At 50.4% G+C, this 15,634-nt stretch overlaps 3 protein-coding genes across 3 annotated transcripts; 2 read left to right on the forward strand and 1 right to left on the reverse strand.

The window, feature by feature from the left end:
• The first annotated feature begins 38 nt into the window (after positions 1-38).
• LOC126326580 (uncharacterized) lies at positions 39-2,948 on the forward strand. Its single transcript, XM_049995740.1, has one exon. The coding sequence runs from the start codon at positions 94-96 to the stop codon at positions 2,509-2,511; it is 2,418 nt and encodes an 805-aa protein (XP_049851697.1). The 5' UTR covers positions 39-93; the 3' UTR covers positions 2,512-2,948.
• A 165-nt stretch (positions 2,949-3,113) lies between these two features.
• Positions 3,114-5,561, forward strand: LOC126326581 (uncharacterized). The gene is made up of 3 exons (XM_049995741.1): positions 3,114-3,245; positions 3,337-3,473; positions 3,669-5,561. Exons 1-3 carry the CDS (start codon positions 3,155-3,157, stop codon positions 5,508-5,510), a joined length of 2,070 nt encoding a protein of 689 aa, XP_049851698.1. The 5' UTR covers positions 3,114-3,154; the 3' UTR covers positions 5,511-5,561.
• Positions 3,616-9,055, reverse strand: LOC126326579 (exportin-4-like). Its single transcript, XM_049995739.1, has 3 exons — positions 8,965-9,055; positions 8,801-8,885; positions 3,616-8,709 (listed from the first exon to the last, which is right to left on the reverse strand). The coding sequence occupies exons 1-3, from the start codon at positions 9,028-9,030 to the stop codon at positions 5,708-5,710; spliced, it is 3,153 nt and encodes a 1,050-aa protein (XP_049851696.1). The 5' UTR covers positions 9,031-9,055; the 3' UTR covers positions 3,616-5,707.
• Positions 9,056-15,634: the final 6,579 nt, after the last annotated feature.

A 15,634-nucleotide genomic window follows, 5' to 3' on the forward strand; every position in this document is an offset into this window, starting at 1 on the left:
TATTTTTTTTGATACGCAAGATTGTGTGGTTATTTTGGTTCGAACATAATTTTTTATGGGCAGAGTTGGGCCGTTTGTTGCAGGTGTTTTCTCATGTCTGCGAACAAATCCAGATACGACAGTGGTGGGAGCCGTCCGGAGAGAGGGAGGGGCACGCTGAGTCGCGATGCGTTGCATTCCGACCCCGTGGGCGCCGGCGAAGCGAGCCAAAAAGCGGCTTCGAAGCGCAGCTCGGACCTTGGCTATTACTCGAGCAGCGGCTCGAATGTCGAGAGGAGGGAAGGTGAGCACGAGTCGAGGCAGGGCAAGGCGGGTGATTCGGCTAGGAGGAGGGGCCAGGCGCACGGCGAGGACAGGCCGACACGCAAAGACAGTGGCAAGGACGGCGCGACGCTGTTGCTTGAGGGCGTGATTTACAAGTACAAGGGGACCTTCAGAGGTTGGAAGAAGCGCAATTTTAGGCTGTGCAGCGACGGGGTGTTGAAGTATTATCGAAGGGCGAAGGAGAGAGGAAGGATAAACATACTTACGTCGGTCGTTGCTTTGTCGAGGAGCAATTCTCGCCGGTTTGAAGTGGATACAGGGAATTCGGTGTTTCATTTGAAGACTCTCAACAGCGAAGACAGGAGCGCGTGGATAGAGAAGATAAAGTTCGTCCAGGCGGCGAACGCTATGAGACAGAACGTCATAAAATCCCAGAAAATGTCGGACGATATAGAAGGTCACCTTGCGGTGGTGGATTCGAAAATTTCCGTGCTGAACGCGGCTTACATGCTGTTTTGCAAAAAGTTTGACGAGTTGAAGCAGAAGGGTTTGGCGGGAGAGGTAGCGCCGCAAGACAGGAGCGAGGGCGCGACGAAGGTGGCGAAGTCTTTGAGAGACGTCGAGGTGGTGCGAGATTCCGTGGGGCAGATCATATACATTTGCGAGGATTTGTCCAAGCAGTTGAGGGATTTGTACAGTTGCCAAAAGGAGATGAGGGAGATGGAGAAGCAGGAGAAGTTGGCTGCGGGGGCGCTGAAGATGAGGCCTTTGTCGGAGACGGAGTTGGAGGAGACGATAGAGAATACTGGGTTGGTTATAGAGGGGGCGGAGTCTGATAGCGAGGATTACTTCGACGCGGAGTTTGAAGACGACAACATTATTGAGTCTTCGGCTGATTCGTGCGACATGAGTTCAGAGGAATACGAGTCGAATTTTGAAGGCGGGATGCAGCCGGTGTCTAAGCCGTCTAGGGGCATGTATGTATCGGGGGATACATTGTGTCGACGCATGTCACGTTTGCACCAATTTGGGTCTTCGATGAAACTAACAAGCGTAACAAAGGTGAGCTTAGAAGAGACGTTATCGAGCGTTCCGGCGGACTTTGTGCCGAGAAGGTCGTTGCCTTCTTGCAGCGTCAGGGTGAGCGGAATGGCGCTGGTGAAGATTCTTAGGGATTCGATTGGTAAGGATTTGTCGAGAATCACTATTCCGGTGCAGTTTTCGGAGCCCATCAACATGATGCAGAGGCTGGTCGAGGACTTCGAATACGCGGAGATTTTGAACGAGATGGCGAAGGAGAGGGACTCGATGAGGCGTTTGGTGATGATGTGCGGGTTCGCCGCGTCCGGATACGCGTCCACGCTTGGCCGACTGGGGAAGCCGTTCAACCCGTTGCTGGGCGAGACGTACGAATTGGTGAACGCCTGCAAGGGGAAGTGCTTCAGGTCGGTGAGCGAGCAAGTTTCCCACCACCCGCCGGTGTCGGCGTGCGTCGCTGAGGGGCAGGAGTGGACGGTGCAGGGGTACATGTTGATCAAGAACAAATTTTGGGGCAAGAGCATCGAGATTTACCCGACCGGGGGAATGACTTGCAGAGTGCCGAAGTACGGCGACATGTTTTCGTGGAACAAGGTGATCACGTGCGTGAACAACGTGTTGATAGGGTCTAAGTGGATCGACAGCTACGGCGAGATGACGATCGTGAACGACACGACACAAGAGAAGTGTCTGTTGGACTTCAAGCGTCGAAAGTGGTGGGGCGCCGGGGCGTACGAGGTGAGCGGAGAGGCGTACAACAAGGAGAACAAGTTGAGGTACCAAATTGAGGGTCACTGGAACGAGGAGATGAAGGCGTATCCGGTGGAAGAGGACGGAACGAGGGGTCCCGGATTCACGGTTTGGAAGCGCCACCCGCCTTTGGAGGACGCGGAGAAGCAGTACCAGTTCACGGAGTTCACGATGCAGTTGAACGAGCTTCCGGATTGGCTGAGGCCGTTGTTGCCGCGCACGGACACCCGGCTGAGAACGGACCAAATGGCGATGGAGAACGGAGAGTTCGACTTGGCGGCGAGCGAGAAGTCGAGGCTCGAAGTCGAACAGCGAAACAGGATGAAGGAGATTTCGGAAGAGGATTGGGTGCCGAACTGGTTCGAAAAGGACCAGAACGGTAAATGGACGTACAAGGGTGGGTATTGGGAGGCTAGAAAAGAGAGGAAGTGGCCCCCGACGCTACCCGAGCTTTTTTGAGGTACTGTGAGCACGAGGCCGCGTTTTGGTTGGCAGATTCTCGAGGGTGGGTGTTGACACATGTCAAGGGTGGGCGGGTGGAGCCCTTGCACTAGGCTAGATATGGGCCTTCGTGCGCGCGGTGGGGTACATATTTTGGCGGTTTCGTTCAATGAACAGAGCAGGTGTGTGATTTTTTGATCAGAGAAGGGGGGTGAGGTCTCGACGCTCGATTTTCAACTTCGCCTGTCAGGTTTTTTTTATTATTATTGTTATTATTATTGACTGAATGGATTGGATGGCGAAATATTTTGCGGCGTTTTAGGGTGGCGCGAGCGAGTTTGGCGGAGGTTGCAGACGCGTTCGCTCGTGCGCTTGGAGGTGGGCGTGGCGGGAGTTTCGAGGCGGTTGGCGATTGCGGGTGTGGGGCGCGGTGCAGGTGGGCGTTGGAGCGCGAGGTTGGTGGTGGGTTGCCGTGGAGCGGTGGTTGGGGGTGGCGAGCGGTAGGTTGTTGCGACGGTGGCACGGTGCGTGGGAGAGAGTAGGTCGAGCATTGCTTGCGTTTTTTTTTTTTTTTTTTTTTTTTTTTTAGCATGTCAAAAATGGCATTCGGCTAGTTTTTTTTTTGCGAGCGTTCGCTCGCCTTACGCATTCCCCCGGTGACATGAATGCGACTGATAAGAAGAGGGTGGTGGATGCGGTCGAGCCCGAGTTGGCGAGTCGGTTGGGCGACGTTGTTGTCAATTACCTGAGTTGTACGTTGATTTAAAAAAAAAAAAAGAGGGTTTTTTTTTACGGGGGGTTTGACTTTTTTTTTTTTTTTTTTTTTTTTTTCGCTGAGCCAAGTGACCCTGCCCATCTTTCAGGGATCGGTGGAAGATTTGTTTGAGCTTTGTTTTCCCTTTTTGGATGGGGCGATGAGCGAGGAGCGGGCCCGGGCTCTCTGCTTCGAGTTGTTTCGGGCGTTTGACAAGAAGTCGAACGTACGTTGAAAAAAAAAAAAAAAGGGGAGCGCGGTGCGGGGTGGTCTGGGTTTTGTCTGGGAGCGGGTGGTTCGGAGTTTGCGAGAGGGACGGAGGGGGTGAGGATTGCGAGGTGTTTGAGACGAGTGTGCTGACGCCAGGCTTTTTTTATTTTTTTTTTATTTTTTTTTTTTGACGGGGGGGGGGCTACATCAGACGGATGCGCCAGAGCCGGTTAAGCTGCCCGCGCCCGTGCGGATTAAGGATTTGTTTTTCAGGGAGCCGGCTGGGCCGGAGGTTAGAGCGGCCGATTACTTGCCGAGCGAGACGTTGTTTAAGAGGAGTGGGAGGAGGGCCAGAATTCAGGGGGCGCAGACGGGGAAGTCGCGAGATTTCGTGATGTCGCCGTCGAGTTTCGTCGTGGATCGGAAGAGGCATGCGGGGAGCGTTAGGTGCGACGTGTTTGTGGAGAACGTGCAGGTGAGCGTTGCGGGGAACACGTTGATTGAGAATTCGTCGCTGCATTTGATTTTTGGACGAAAGTACGGTCTTGTGGGTCGAAATGGTTCTGGGAAGTCGACGTTGTTGAGGGCGATTTCGATGCGCGAGGTGGGCGTGCCGAGTCACATTTGCATATTTCACGTGGAGCAGGAGATAGCTGGGGACGACGTGTCGATCATTGACGGCGTGTTGTCGTCGGACGTGGAGATGCAGAAGTTGTTTCAGGAGGAGAAGGAGATTCAGTCCGGGTTGGCCGAGGCGCCCGCGGGATCGTCCTTGCAGGTGGAGTTGGACCAGCGTCTGAGCGGGGTGTACCAGTCGCTCAGCGAGATGCAGGCGTACGACGCGAAGGCGAAGGCGTCTCGAATTCTCTCTGGACTTGGGTTTGACTCTCGAATGCAGCAGCTCCCGAGCAAGCAGTTTTCGGGGGGTTGGAGGATGCGCGCGGCTCTCGCGAGAGCGCTTTTCTGCGATCCGGACTTTCTCCTGTTGGACGAGCCGACGAACATGCTCGATTTGAAAAGTACGATTTGGCTGGAGTCCTATTTGAAGAATTGGTCGAAGAGCGTCTTGATTGTGTCCCACGACCGCCAGTTTTTGAACAACGTCGCCACGGATATCGTGCACCTGAAGGACCGCAAGCTCACTTACTACAGCGGTAACTACGAGTCCTTCCAGCGCGTCTACAACGAGCGCTACAGGACGCAGGTCAAGCAGCGCGAGAACCAGGAAGCGCAACGCGCTCACATACAGCGTTTCATCGACCGGTTCCGCTACAATTCGAAGAGGAGTTCCTTGGTGCAGTCCAGAATCAAGCGCCTGGAAAAGATGGAAATCATCCCGGAAATCACCGAGGATCCCACCTTGTCGTTCTCTTTTCCGGAGTGTGAGGCGCTGAGGTCGCCCATCATCCAGTTCCACGACGTCGCCTTCGGATACGAGCAGGAATGCGCCATCTTCGAGCAGGTCAGCTTTAGCGTCGACCAGGACTCCCGCGTCGCCCTCATAGGCGCCAACGGCATGGGAAAGAGCACCCTGCTGAGCCTGATCACCGGGCACCTCGAGCCATCGAAGGGGCTTCTCTTCAAACACGCCAGACTGAAGTTGGCCTATTTCTCCCAATATCACGTCGAAAACCTGAACCCGGACTCCACGGCGCTGAACTTCTTCGCCGAACTCTTTCCCGGATACGACTCTCAATTCTACAGAAGCTGGCTCGGAAAGTACGGCGTCTCCCGCACCATGGCCGTGCAAAAGATGGACACGCTGTCGGGCGGCCAAAAATCGCGCGTCGTGTTCGCATACATGGCATTTCAAGCTCCCCACCTGCTGGTCCTCGACGAGCCCGTCAACCACCTCGACTTGGAAACCGTCGAAGCGCTCATACACGCCCTCAACGCCTACAACGGCGCAATCATCGTCGTGTCCCACGACGAGCGCGTCATCACCCACTGCTGCGACGAGATATGGGTCGTCCAAGACAAGACCGTCAAAAAGTGGGACGGGGACTTCTCATCCTACAAGGCGAGCATTTTGAAGGACATCGACTTGGACTAGAGAATACACTGGTTCGCCGAACATACGTACACACACACACTCTCTCTCTGATCCCGCTTCCCGAATTTTCCGTTCTCGGACTTCTTTTTTTTTTTTTTCCCCCCCCCCTGATCCGCGCGAAGCGCCGCGAGACCGGATACGGCCATTCGCTCTCGCGCCGAGACGGTCCGCTCCCCCTCTCCCTTTTCCAACCGCGCTCAAAGCGCGTTGACGAACTCCAACGCGCCCCTCACCGCGTACGCGAACGGCTCCAATTTCAAATCGCGAGCGCTCCACGCCGCCCCGTCGAGCAGCCTCCTCGCTTCCCATTCGAGCTTGCTCCTGATTCTCTCGTCCTGACCGGCGACGAACGCCTCCAGCGCGCTGAAAACCGCCTCGCGCTCCGCGCGCACGAGCGCGGCCAGGGCAGCGGCAGCCAGCTGGATCAGGTCCTTTCTCCAACTTTCGAGCAAGAGGCGCTCCAACACGCACCGGGCGCACTTCGCTATGACTGTTCTTCTCTCTTGAATCGCGCGGAAGGCGCCGCGCGACGTCGCTCGCGCGCACGCCTTGATCGACTCCAGAGACTTCGCCACGACATGCTCGTCACTCGAACACAGCCCGCAGTCCAATATGTCGACGATGCGCGCGAGCGACGCGTCGCCTAGCGACTCGACGAAGCGAGGACACTCGATCACCCGGAGAAAAAACGCGAAGTAATTTTTGCAGAGCGGCGGATTTTGCAACAAGCTGGTCGAAAACGCCCGCTCCAAAGCGGTTGCGCCCAGCTGCACGAGCCGATTCGCGTATTCTCCGCGCGTCGCGGCGACGCCGTCCATCAATCGAACGAACTTCTTCAAGAGGGACAAGCGTTGTTGCGCCTCCTCTTCTTGCGTCAACTGGAGAAATCCGGACAAAATCTGGGCGGGACGGTCCAACGCGTCTCGGTAGAGCTCCAACAGGCTCTCCGCGCTCGAGTAAAAGACGGCGCATCGCGCCGACTCCTCCACCATGGGCAAGAGGTACGCGGAGAAGTCGGCAAAGAGACCGAAGACGAGTCGAGCGACCGGAAAAGATGCGAAAATTTGTGCGAGTTTCGGAAAAACCGGAAAATAATCCAGAATCAAATGCGCGCATTGATCCGAAAGCGAAGAGCGATAGCAGGCCTCAAATCCGCGAAGCTGAGTCAAGACGCACTGAACCTCCTCGGCGTAACTCGCCGAGCACCCTCTAGCTTCACCGCACGACTGGATTTCCTGCCATATGCGCTCGAGCCTGCACGCGATCGGCCTAAATACGAGCTCGAGGTGACGCCGCTGGACGGCTTTTTCGTCGTTGAAGCAAAAATTGACCAGAGACGATATCCACTTTTTTTGCACTCGAAGCGATGTACGCCGCTGCCAATCCCACGACGCATCGAATAGCGCCTCGAGATTTCGCACCCTCGCCAGAGTGCGTCCGAGCAGCTCTCTGTCGGCCATGTCGAGCCGTCCGAGGATGTCGCAGGTGGCCAGCACAACATCTTCTTGATCGTACCAACAATTCAGATTCAGCCTCACTTTTTCAAAACACCACTCCAGACGCGAGGCCGGGTCCGACGCGCACACCCCGCTCTCGGAAACCAAGTAAACGGGCGCATAATAGGAGATAAACCACGCGATAACTTGACCAACGTCAGAACTCCACTCAACCGCGCTGCACTCCCCCCTTCTCGCCTCGAGCCACTGGTCCTCCAGTCGCGAACAAGCAAACACCTGCTCAACCAACTCCTCCATCGCGGACAATTCGGATTCGCGAAGGCGGCCCACGGCGCAGGGCGCGCTCACGCACTCGCCAGGTGATATGTCGCAAAGAAAGTACCCCGACGCCATGACGAGCCAACACATTCTCTCTAAATTGACTCCCAGGAGACGGCGGTCTACCTCGCGACTCGCATCGGCGCTCCAAGCGCTCGCTTCGACCAAACTGCAAATGCTCGACCGAACATTTTGACAGGCGCTTTGTATAGAACGTGTCAAGACGCGCGCGGATTCGACGAACGAAAACCTCCCAATATGGGCCAGGTTCGTCAAGTCCTCGCAAACCGCCCAGCTATTCAGCGCCAGCTTCGCACTCCTGTAAGGAGGCGCCGCAGTCGGCGCGTCCAGCAAAAAGTCGACCATGTTCTTGAAAATTTCAGTAAAAAAGTTTTCGAACAAATATTGACCTTCGGCCAAGTCCGCCAGCCCCTTCCAGCACTGCAGCGCCAGCCTCAACTCCTCGCAGCCAATTCCCTCCCCTGTAGCAGCCCGCACCACTGTTCCCCGCGTCGTCATCAAGGCAACGACCGAGGCAAATTGACACCAAGTCGACTCATCCGCAACCGGCCACGGCGAGCGGTCCCTCGGTAGCTCCAGCGCAGACTCGAGCATACTTGCGGCCATCTGCAGCCATCTTCGCAGTTCTCGGTCCGTCAGTTGCGGCAGCTGGCCGAGCTCGAAAAAATAGCCAAAAACGCTTTCAACTGACAAAAGATTTGACACTAGTACGCACGCCTCTTGCAGTACTTCGGCCAACTCCGCATCGCATCGAAACCTCTTGTATATATTCACGTATTCGTCGAGCACGCTTGCACCGACGGCCGCGCTATCGTTATCTTCCTCGCAACTCGACTGTACAAGTCGTTCGGTGCAGATCCAAGTCACCAAGCTCGTGCACGCGTTGACTCCTTGCTTCATCCAGTCTCTCCTTTCCTCATCCAGCGGCAGTTCGGAGTCTCGCGCTGCCTGAAGAACCTGTTCCCTAACGCCCCCGAGCAAGGCCGTTTTGGTCTGAATCCAAAACATTTCAAAAAAAGAGGTCGACTGAAACTTCTCCGAATCCTCTGCTCGGAGCGTCTCGACCAACTCGCTCACGACCATGAGCGCGAACGTCCTGATTCGCATCTGGTTTGAGACCAGCGCTCCGGAGAGGAACTGGATCACCCACACCCCCAGGTCCGAACAGCCGGCCCCCAAACCCGCCCACTGGCAAAGCATGTCGCAGCTGACGATAGACACCACCGTGCGGACCGCACGCGCCAGGAGAAAAAAAGAGAAGATCTCCGAGCGGCAGAAAACCAGATCAACAAGAAATCGGAAAGGATCCACGGCATTCAGCACACACATTTGTATCCGAGTCCGCACGACGCTTTCGAAAATCAAAAGACCATAGAACAGCGCATAAGGGCTCGTTGTATTGCCTAGAGGAAAAGGCGTTCGGCGCCGTCTCACCGAGAAAACGTTTATTATTAGCGCCTAGAGAAACGCGCTGTAAATATGCGCGATACGCACCCAAAATGTACTGACACATTTCCAAGCTGTGTTCGCTGGTTTTCAGTTGCACGACGGCTCTCTCGTTATCGGCGATCGGGTCCTTCTGTTAATTCGGAAGAAGGTGAGCCTATCAGGGAACAATGCTGCCCACAAAAGCGTAGTTACGCGGTGAGTCGACATACGCTACACGCTTCGCACGCCCGCTCGAAGTTTGCTTTGAACTCTTCCTGCGCGGCTCGGCTGAGCATGTTTCGCTCTGAAGGTGCATTACCGCGACATGCCAGATTTGCAAGTCGGTCATGCGTTTATAAAAAAAAAAAAAAAAAAGTTACAAAAGATGTAACGATCTCTGTCATTGAGAAGTCATTGAGTTCGATCAAAATCGCGCGTTTTTGGCGTCCGAAGGGTTTATGGGCATTTCTGGAGGGCAGAACACCGAAGCAAAAGCCGGGCCGGGCAGAAGAGCGACGCTCAAGGGGGAGAGTCGAGTGGGTTCGGCACTTTCTCAGAAACGGCTGGAGTGAAAATTGTATTCCGATAAGTTTCTTTAGAAGGCCTTTTATTCTTGGTCGATGCAGCGAGCAACTTGGTCGAGCCAGTTGTAGAATCGGACGTCGAATATTTGACTGGTGAATTTCCAGCCGTTTTTTTTTTTTCATGTTGAAAATATAGATCGTGATTGGTCCCCTTTCGTACGGCGCGAACTGGTTGGTGCTCTGATCGGACGCGACGATTTCGTTCAGCCGAGAGATGGTGGGCACCGTTTTTGGGACAAATTCGAAGCGGAAGGCGTATTTGGAAGTCAGCGAGTTAAAGCGATAAATCCAATCATCCTTGATAGAAGCGAGAATTTTGATGCTTCCGAACCAACTAGCTGGATCCGCCATATCGATCGGGATGAGGACGTGATACGCGGAGTCCATTTGGCAGGATGCAATGAGGTCGTCGAGGCTGGGATAGAAGCAGGTGACGTTTTGTCCTCTGCAGCGCGAGTGAACCAAAGAGGGCTGGAATAGTCCCAGGGTGGTTTGGATCTGAGCAAGCGGCTCGGACTCGATATCATGAGTCATGGTAATGGTTTTAGTTTGGGGGTTCGCCGTTTTATTGGTCGAGGGGGGGGGAAGAGAGTCAAGATAAGAAGCGAACCGATTAAATAGAGAAAGGATAGACAGTACCTTGGTATGCGCCCTATAGGTAGAATTGATAGGGTCAATGCCATATGCAACGGATGCAATGATCCAGACCGTGGCAAGAGCAAAGAAGATCGACCAAATGTTCAGCTTGTAGTTCTTTATAATTTTCGCACATCTGAGAACTGAAAAAATAAGCAGAAATTTTTTGTGATCAATTTTACCCGGTCGATCCCTTAGTGGGATGGCTGGCCGGCGGCGATTGAAGTTTGCGCATTTTCCAGGAGGAAACGACACAAGTGGGTTTAGCACCTGGTTTAGAGGTGAGCACCGAGCTTGCGTCACAGAGTCTGTTCTTCTTTTTTGTGGTGATCCCAAAACGAGCTTCAGCTGTTCTAGCAGCGCCTCTTTCTTTGCAACAAGTAGGCGGTGTCTTGCGGCCTGTTCGCTCAGCTGCATCCGGAGATTTTTGACCTCCAGCTCGAGTTCCTGTATACGCCCCTGAACTCGGATTTGGTCGCGATCTGCGGCCTGCAGCGGTGCCAGGCGCGTGGCACTGTCGTTCATCTTACGAACGGACTCGAACAGGCGCTTCAACACCTCCTCAGATCCCCCCGACGAGGCGAGTGATGGCGTCTTTTCGCTTAAGGGAAAGAGCGACGTTTCATCCGGATTTACGTTTTTTATAGGCGAAATTTTAAAAGAGTCTGAAGAGGCGTCTGAGCGACCTTGGTCAAAGCTTTCGCTCGGCTGCCGTGCGCGCGCGGGCTCAATGGTTCTCGGGTACCTACGATGTGGGCTTGTCTGAGACGTCTTCGCGCACTGGACCAGCGCATTATGCGAGCGCAGATTTTGATCGAGGTGCGAACCATCTTCCGATAAGACGCGCCGACAAAGCGCACGCGGGCACCGGTTCTTCCTCGGTTGGTCGAGCGACTCGACTTGCACAGGGATTTCGGCGCGTTTTGCTTCCAAGCGGGGTGCCGAGAGGCCGAGTCTCAGGCTCAGCGTCTCGACTCCGATACTGTAAAAAATTTTCAACGTTTCTCGTTTGTCGGCGAACAAGTCGGTCCAAAGACGGCTTGGTGCGCCCTTCAGTCGACTCACCCGGCGACGTGCTTCTTGAAAGTGGGCAGAACGTCCGAGGGAGCAGGTCTCGCTTAGCGAGTGGTCGAGTGATACCTGACCAGCCAGCTTGAAGTCAAAGCGATTAGCCAAGAACTGCCTCGTTAAAAACGCAAAACGGGCGAATTTAAAAGCTAAGAGGAATTGAAGAATCGGTTCAAGAGCCAAACCAAATTTAAAGAATTAACAGCCAAAAAAATTTTTTTTTTAACTTCAGCTCTTCGTAGGAAGGGAGAACGCGTACCCTCGCATCTCGGTCATTTGCCGTATCTGCCGTCAATCTGGATACGTCGCGCATGTATAATTTGTACGAAAGCAGAAAAACTAAGTCGTCAAGGTCCGGGCAGCGATGATCGGACATTCTCGAGTATGACAGAAGAAGTTCTGAAACGAGACACTGTAGTTTTTCAGAACGAGGCTAAACTGGAAAGGTGAGAGTCTAAATTCCTTAAAACCTGTCAATGGGTTAAATAATTTCTTGGAAAAAAAAGTTGATTGAAGTTTGGCGAGTGCTTATATGTGACACTATATTCAAGCGCTGCTAGGTCTGTGTACTTCTGCCCCTCCTCAATTCATTTCCTTAATAGGAGGGGAGTGCAAGTTTAGATGGCTTCAAAAAAAAAAAATTTATAGGTGCAGTTTTTTTTCCAGCTCGGTCAGCGCATCGTTGGCCTTTTTGATGCTTTGTTGAATGGCCTTGATCCAAAGGAGCTCTCGGTCCAGTTCTTTACATTTTTCGATGAATTGAGTCATTCTGGCGATGTTCAGGTTAACGTGCTCTTGCTTGCTCTGTAAAATCGTCCGGTACGCTTCATAGTGTTCGATAGAGAGGCGTGACAGGTTTTGAAACTGCGCGGCCGATTTTCGGGAGTAGGCGACTAGGTCCGTCGCAACTCGCTCCATGTTGAGTTTAACTTGATCGAGAATAGACTCGTCGATCAAAACGAAGTCCGAGGCTTTAGCGCTGTCACAAATGGTCGAATGACCGGCTTGTTGCTCGGGAGCACCGTGGAAGCCGTTTTGGAGGGGCGTTGGCGTCCACGAGTTCTGCTCTTGTAGCTCGATCGGACCAACTGGGGGAGGGCACAGAGGCGAGTTCGCGCCTTGATCGGCCGCCGCTTCAAAAGTGCTGGGAGGATGCGTATGATGGGCTTCGGACGACGTGTCAACGGGATTTACAAGAGAAATGGGTGCGTCATCCTGAGGAGGATGTGAGCCCTCCGACTCAGCAGAGTCCGGACTAAGAGAAGGAGAACCGCTCATGGCGGGAAAGTTGAGTATTTCGCAAGTCTCAGAACGCATCCTATAAAAAACAAAAAAAAAATTACAAAACATATTGCAGCAAATCTTGAGGTATCAAACCATTATGTCGGATAGCAGTGGTAGAACACTGAAGAGGAGAGGGAATTTATAATAGTATCAGGAGGATCTAGAGGGGAAGAGCGGGTCGGATTTGACATATGCGACGACCTTGCTATAGAGCAAATGGGAAAGGATAGACAAAGTAATAGACGTGGCAAAAATAGCGAAACCACGTCGTGACAAGATGGGTTAGCAAGAATAGGTAAAGAGCTAAGAGTAAATATTAGAACGGTGGATGAACAATAGGAGGACTTACTCGAAACGTTGAAAGACGAAATAAGCCAAGTTAGCCTAACAGGAACAAGAATAATGGGTGACTCACCAAAGAAATTTTATGGTTTGAAGGAGTTGGAGGGTAGGTAGGGTAGAGAGATGAAGCTAGCAATAGAAACAGAGAATCCAAGGGCGACTAAAGCAGAATATGAGAGATGAATGCACAGGAAAGCACGAGGAAGAGAGTTGAGTCTACAATATATGCAAAAAAGGGGGTATCGAAAAGAAAAAGAACAGCAATCGTCATGGCTGAAACTATGAGGGAAATAATGAGACCCTTATATGTACATGATGGACAAGGACGGGCATGTCCAAGGAAGATAGGAGGATGGCCTAGATGTTTCAGATGCAATAGATCAGGACATTACTCGTCGAACTGCGCGCACTTAAAAAATTGAATGGGGAATGGATAGATGGCAGTCAACCAAAGGAATTAAGGAATAGTAAGTTGTTCCAGATGAAGGAGCCACGTCAGAACCAAAATAAAAAAATACAAAAAACGGTAAAAAAAAGGACCCCAGAAAAATTGCTTCGACTATCTAAGGGAAAAAATGAATTAACTAACGCTACAAATAATAATCTAAAGATTGTGAATTGAATTAGAAGAAACAAATTAAGCAAGGTCCATAAGCACGGGAGAAATACAAGAAAATACACCTCTTGACCTCCCAGACCTACGAATCCCATCGGAAAAACGGAAGAAAAGTCACAAAGAGTCAGCGGTTCGCGACAGATTGGTAAAGGTCAAGCGAAAAGCCAAGGGTCACCTAATAAGTTGGTAAGGTCTGAACAAAGTCCAAGTTAGAGCTCAAATTGACAAAAAGTGTGTGACTCAGAAATATGCGGGAAGTGTAGGAAGAAAGTATGTGAAAGAAGAGGGGACAGATTAATTAACATAGTACAAACCAGCAGTAGGGGATAAAGGTATTTTTGGTACGAAAAATTAAACATGTCAGTTGAACACGAAAAATGACCAGAAAAACATTTAGATAAACTGGAGGGGGAAATAAAGTGACTGAGAGAATGAACAGTGAATAAAATGGTCCAATTGACCTAGTTCTGAAAAAGGAAGGTGAAGACTCACGGGGAATTACGATTGATTATAGCAAATTTAATAGCAGGTGGCGAGAATTTGTTCAACAATTGCCAATTTATTTGATATCAGAGATCGAGCGAAAGGATTTGAATGGTTTGTAAAGGTTGACCTAAAAGATGCAAATTGGCACATATCAGCAAGAGAATGAGAAAGTGTTTGGCGTTCAGTGGTGACAGAGCAAGACAATATACATGAACAGGAATGTCTTTTGGGATTAGCAGATGCGCTGTGTCTAATAAGCTTTCGATGAATGCGTTAGAAGGAGATATAATGGCTTATTTTCGTACCCTGATGATGTACCAGTGTGTGATAGCAATGAAAAAGAATGTTTTGAATTGAGAAATAAAGCAGCGAAGGGACTAACAAAATTTGAAATTAAGGCGAATGAAAGAAAGAGCATACTAAACCTTAGAAATAAACCAAAACCTCAGGTTACATCTTAGGGTAAAGATTTAGTAAAGGTGCACTAGATGAAGTAAAAGATAGCTCAGAAGATTAGCAAGGAAAATGCGCGCATAGCACTGGGATTGATACAACACGATAGCATATGCATATATCAGTTAAAAGAAGTAAGGAGAGTGATAATTGAAGTGATTGAGAAGCAACAAAGGAAGAATATGATGGGCATGAGGAATCTTTGAGGGAACTAGCATGTCAAGGATGGGCAACAAGAGGAGACATAGGGAGTAAGGGGAAGATATGTACTGACGCACCAGGGTATGGATGGTTTGGAATAGCAAAAGATGAGAAATCTAAATAAAGGATGTATTAAAGAGGTTAAGATATAGGTTAGGGTGGTAGGAACACTTAGAAAGAATACAGAAGCAGAAAATAAGAAGATGGTAAGTTCGAGAACACGTGTTTTGGGATTAGGGTTAAGAATAGGAAAAATTGAATATGTAAAAAATGAAGAGACCTCAAAAAATCATAAAAATTGGAATGAGAAAAACTAGTCCAAGGATTAGAAAAGTTAGCGGAAAATGGAACAGAAATATCAGGAAGAGAGAGAATGTGAAACTGGACACAGAGATTTTGAAACCAACAGGGAAAACAGAGAGATCATGTGCGTTTGAAAACGAAGAACGTAAACGATATAGGCAAGGGTTTGTGAGGGCAATGCTAAAAATTAGAATTTTAATAAACAAAGAGAAAATTCGAAAGAGAAAGTTAGATTAAATTAGACTTAGAACAAGAACAAATGATTAAAAAACAGTGGGCGATAATAGTGGCAATAGTAATAATTATTAAAGCGATAGAAGCATTGGAATATGATTTAAATGACATAATATGGAAGTGTCCAGAATTGATATTAAGAGGAAACACATTCAAAGAGCTGTGTGTAGGAGAGATATTAAACATATATGTGGAAGAAATTTATTTAGACAAGGAGAGATGGTCAGAAGACCTAAGGAAAGAAATATGTGAGAAAATAGAGGATTGCATAGAGGAAATGGAATTACAAGAAGTAGATATAAGCAGTTCAGAAAGTATAGAATCAGATCCAGAAGAAAGAATAGGGGAATGTTATTGCCGGATATAAAAAGGGGTTGGAAATGTGTTTGGTAACAAAAAAGCGGTGTCATTGAGTGCCTGACGAAAGACTGCATTGGTATTTAAGAGTTTTGTTATTAAATAATAAAGGTTTTTCAGTATTGAAGTTTTATGCAATATGGCATCAGTGGTGCTAGAGGTCTGGGAAGTAATAGCAGCAATGATAGTTTCAACCGCAATAATAGAATAGGGATAGCGCGATCAGACTAACCAGTATTTGCGGAGGCGGAAGGAAAGAGAAGCCTATATGTAATGAGGAGAAGAGATGGTGGTAGGCAAAAAAAGCAAATAGATATATGATATTGGAGAGCGTAG

The sequence above is a fragment of the Schistocerca gregaria genome, unplaced genomic scaffold (assembly GCF_023897955.1).
Source record: "Schistocerca gregaria isolate iqSchGreg1 unplaced genomic scaffold, iqSchGreg1.2 ptg000994l, whole genome shotgun sequence".
Taxonomy (NCBI): Eukaryota; Metazoa; Arthropoda; class Insecta; order Orthoptera; family Acrididae; genus Schistocerca; species Schistocerca gregaria.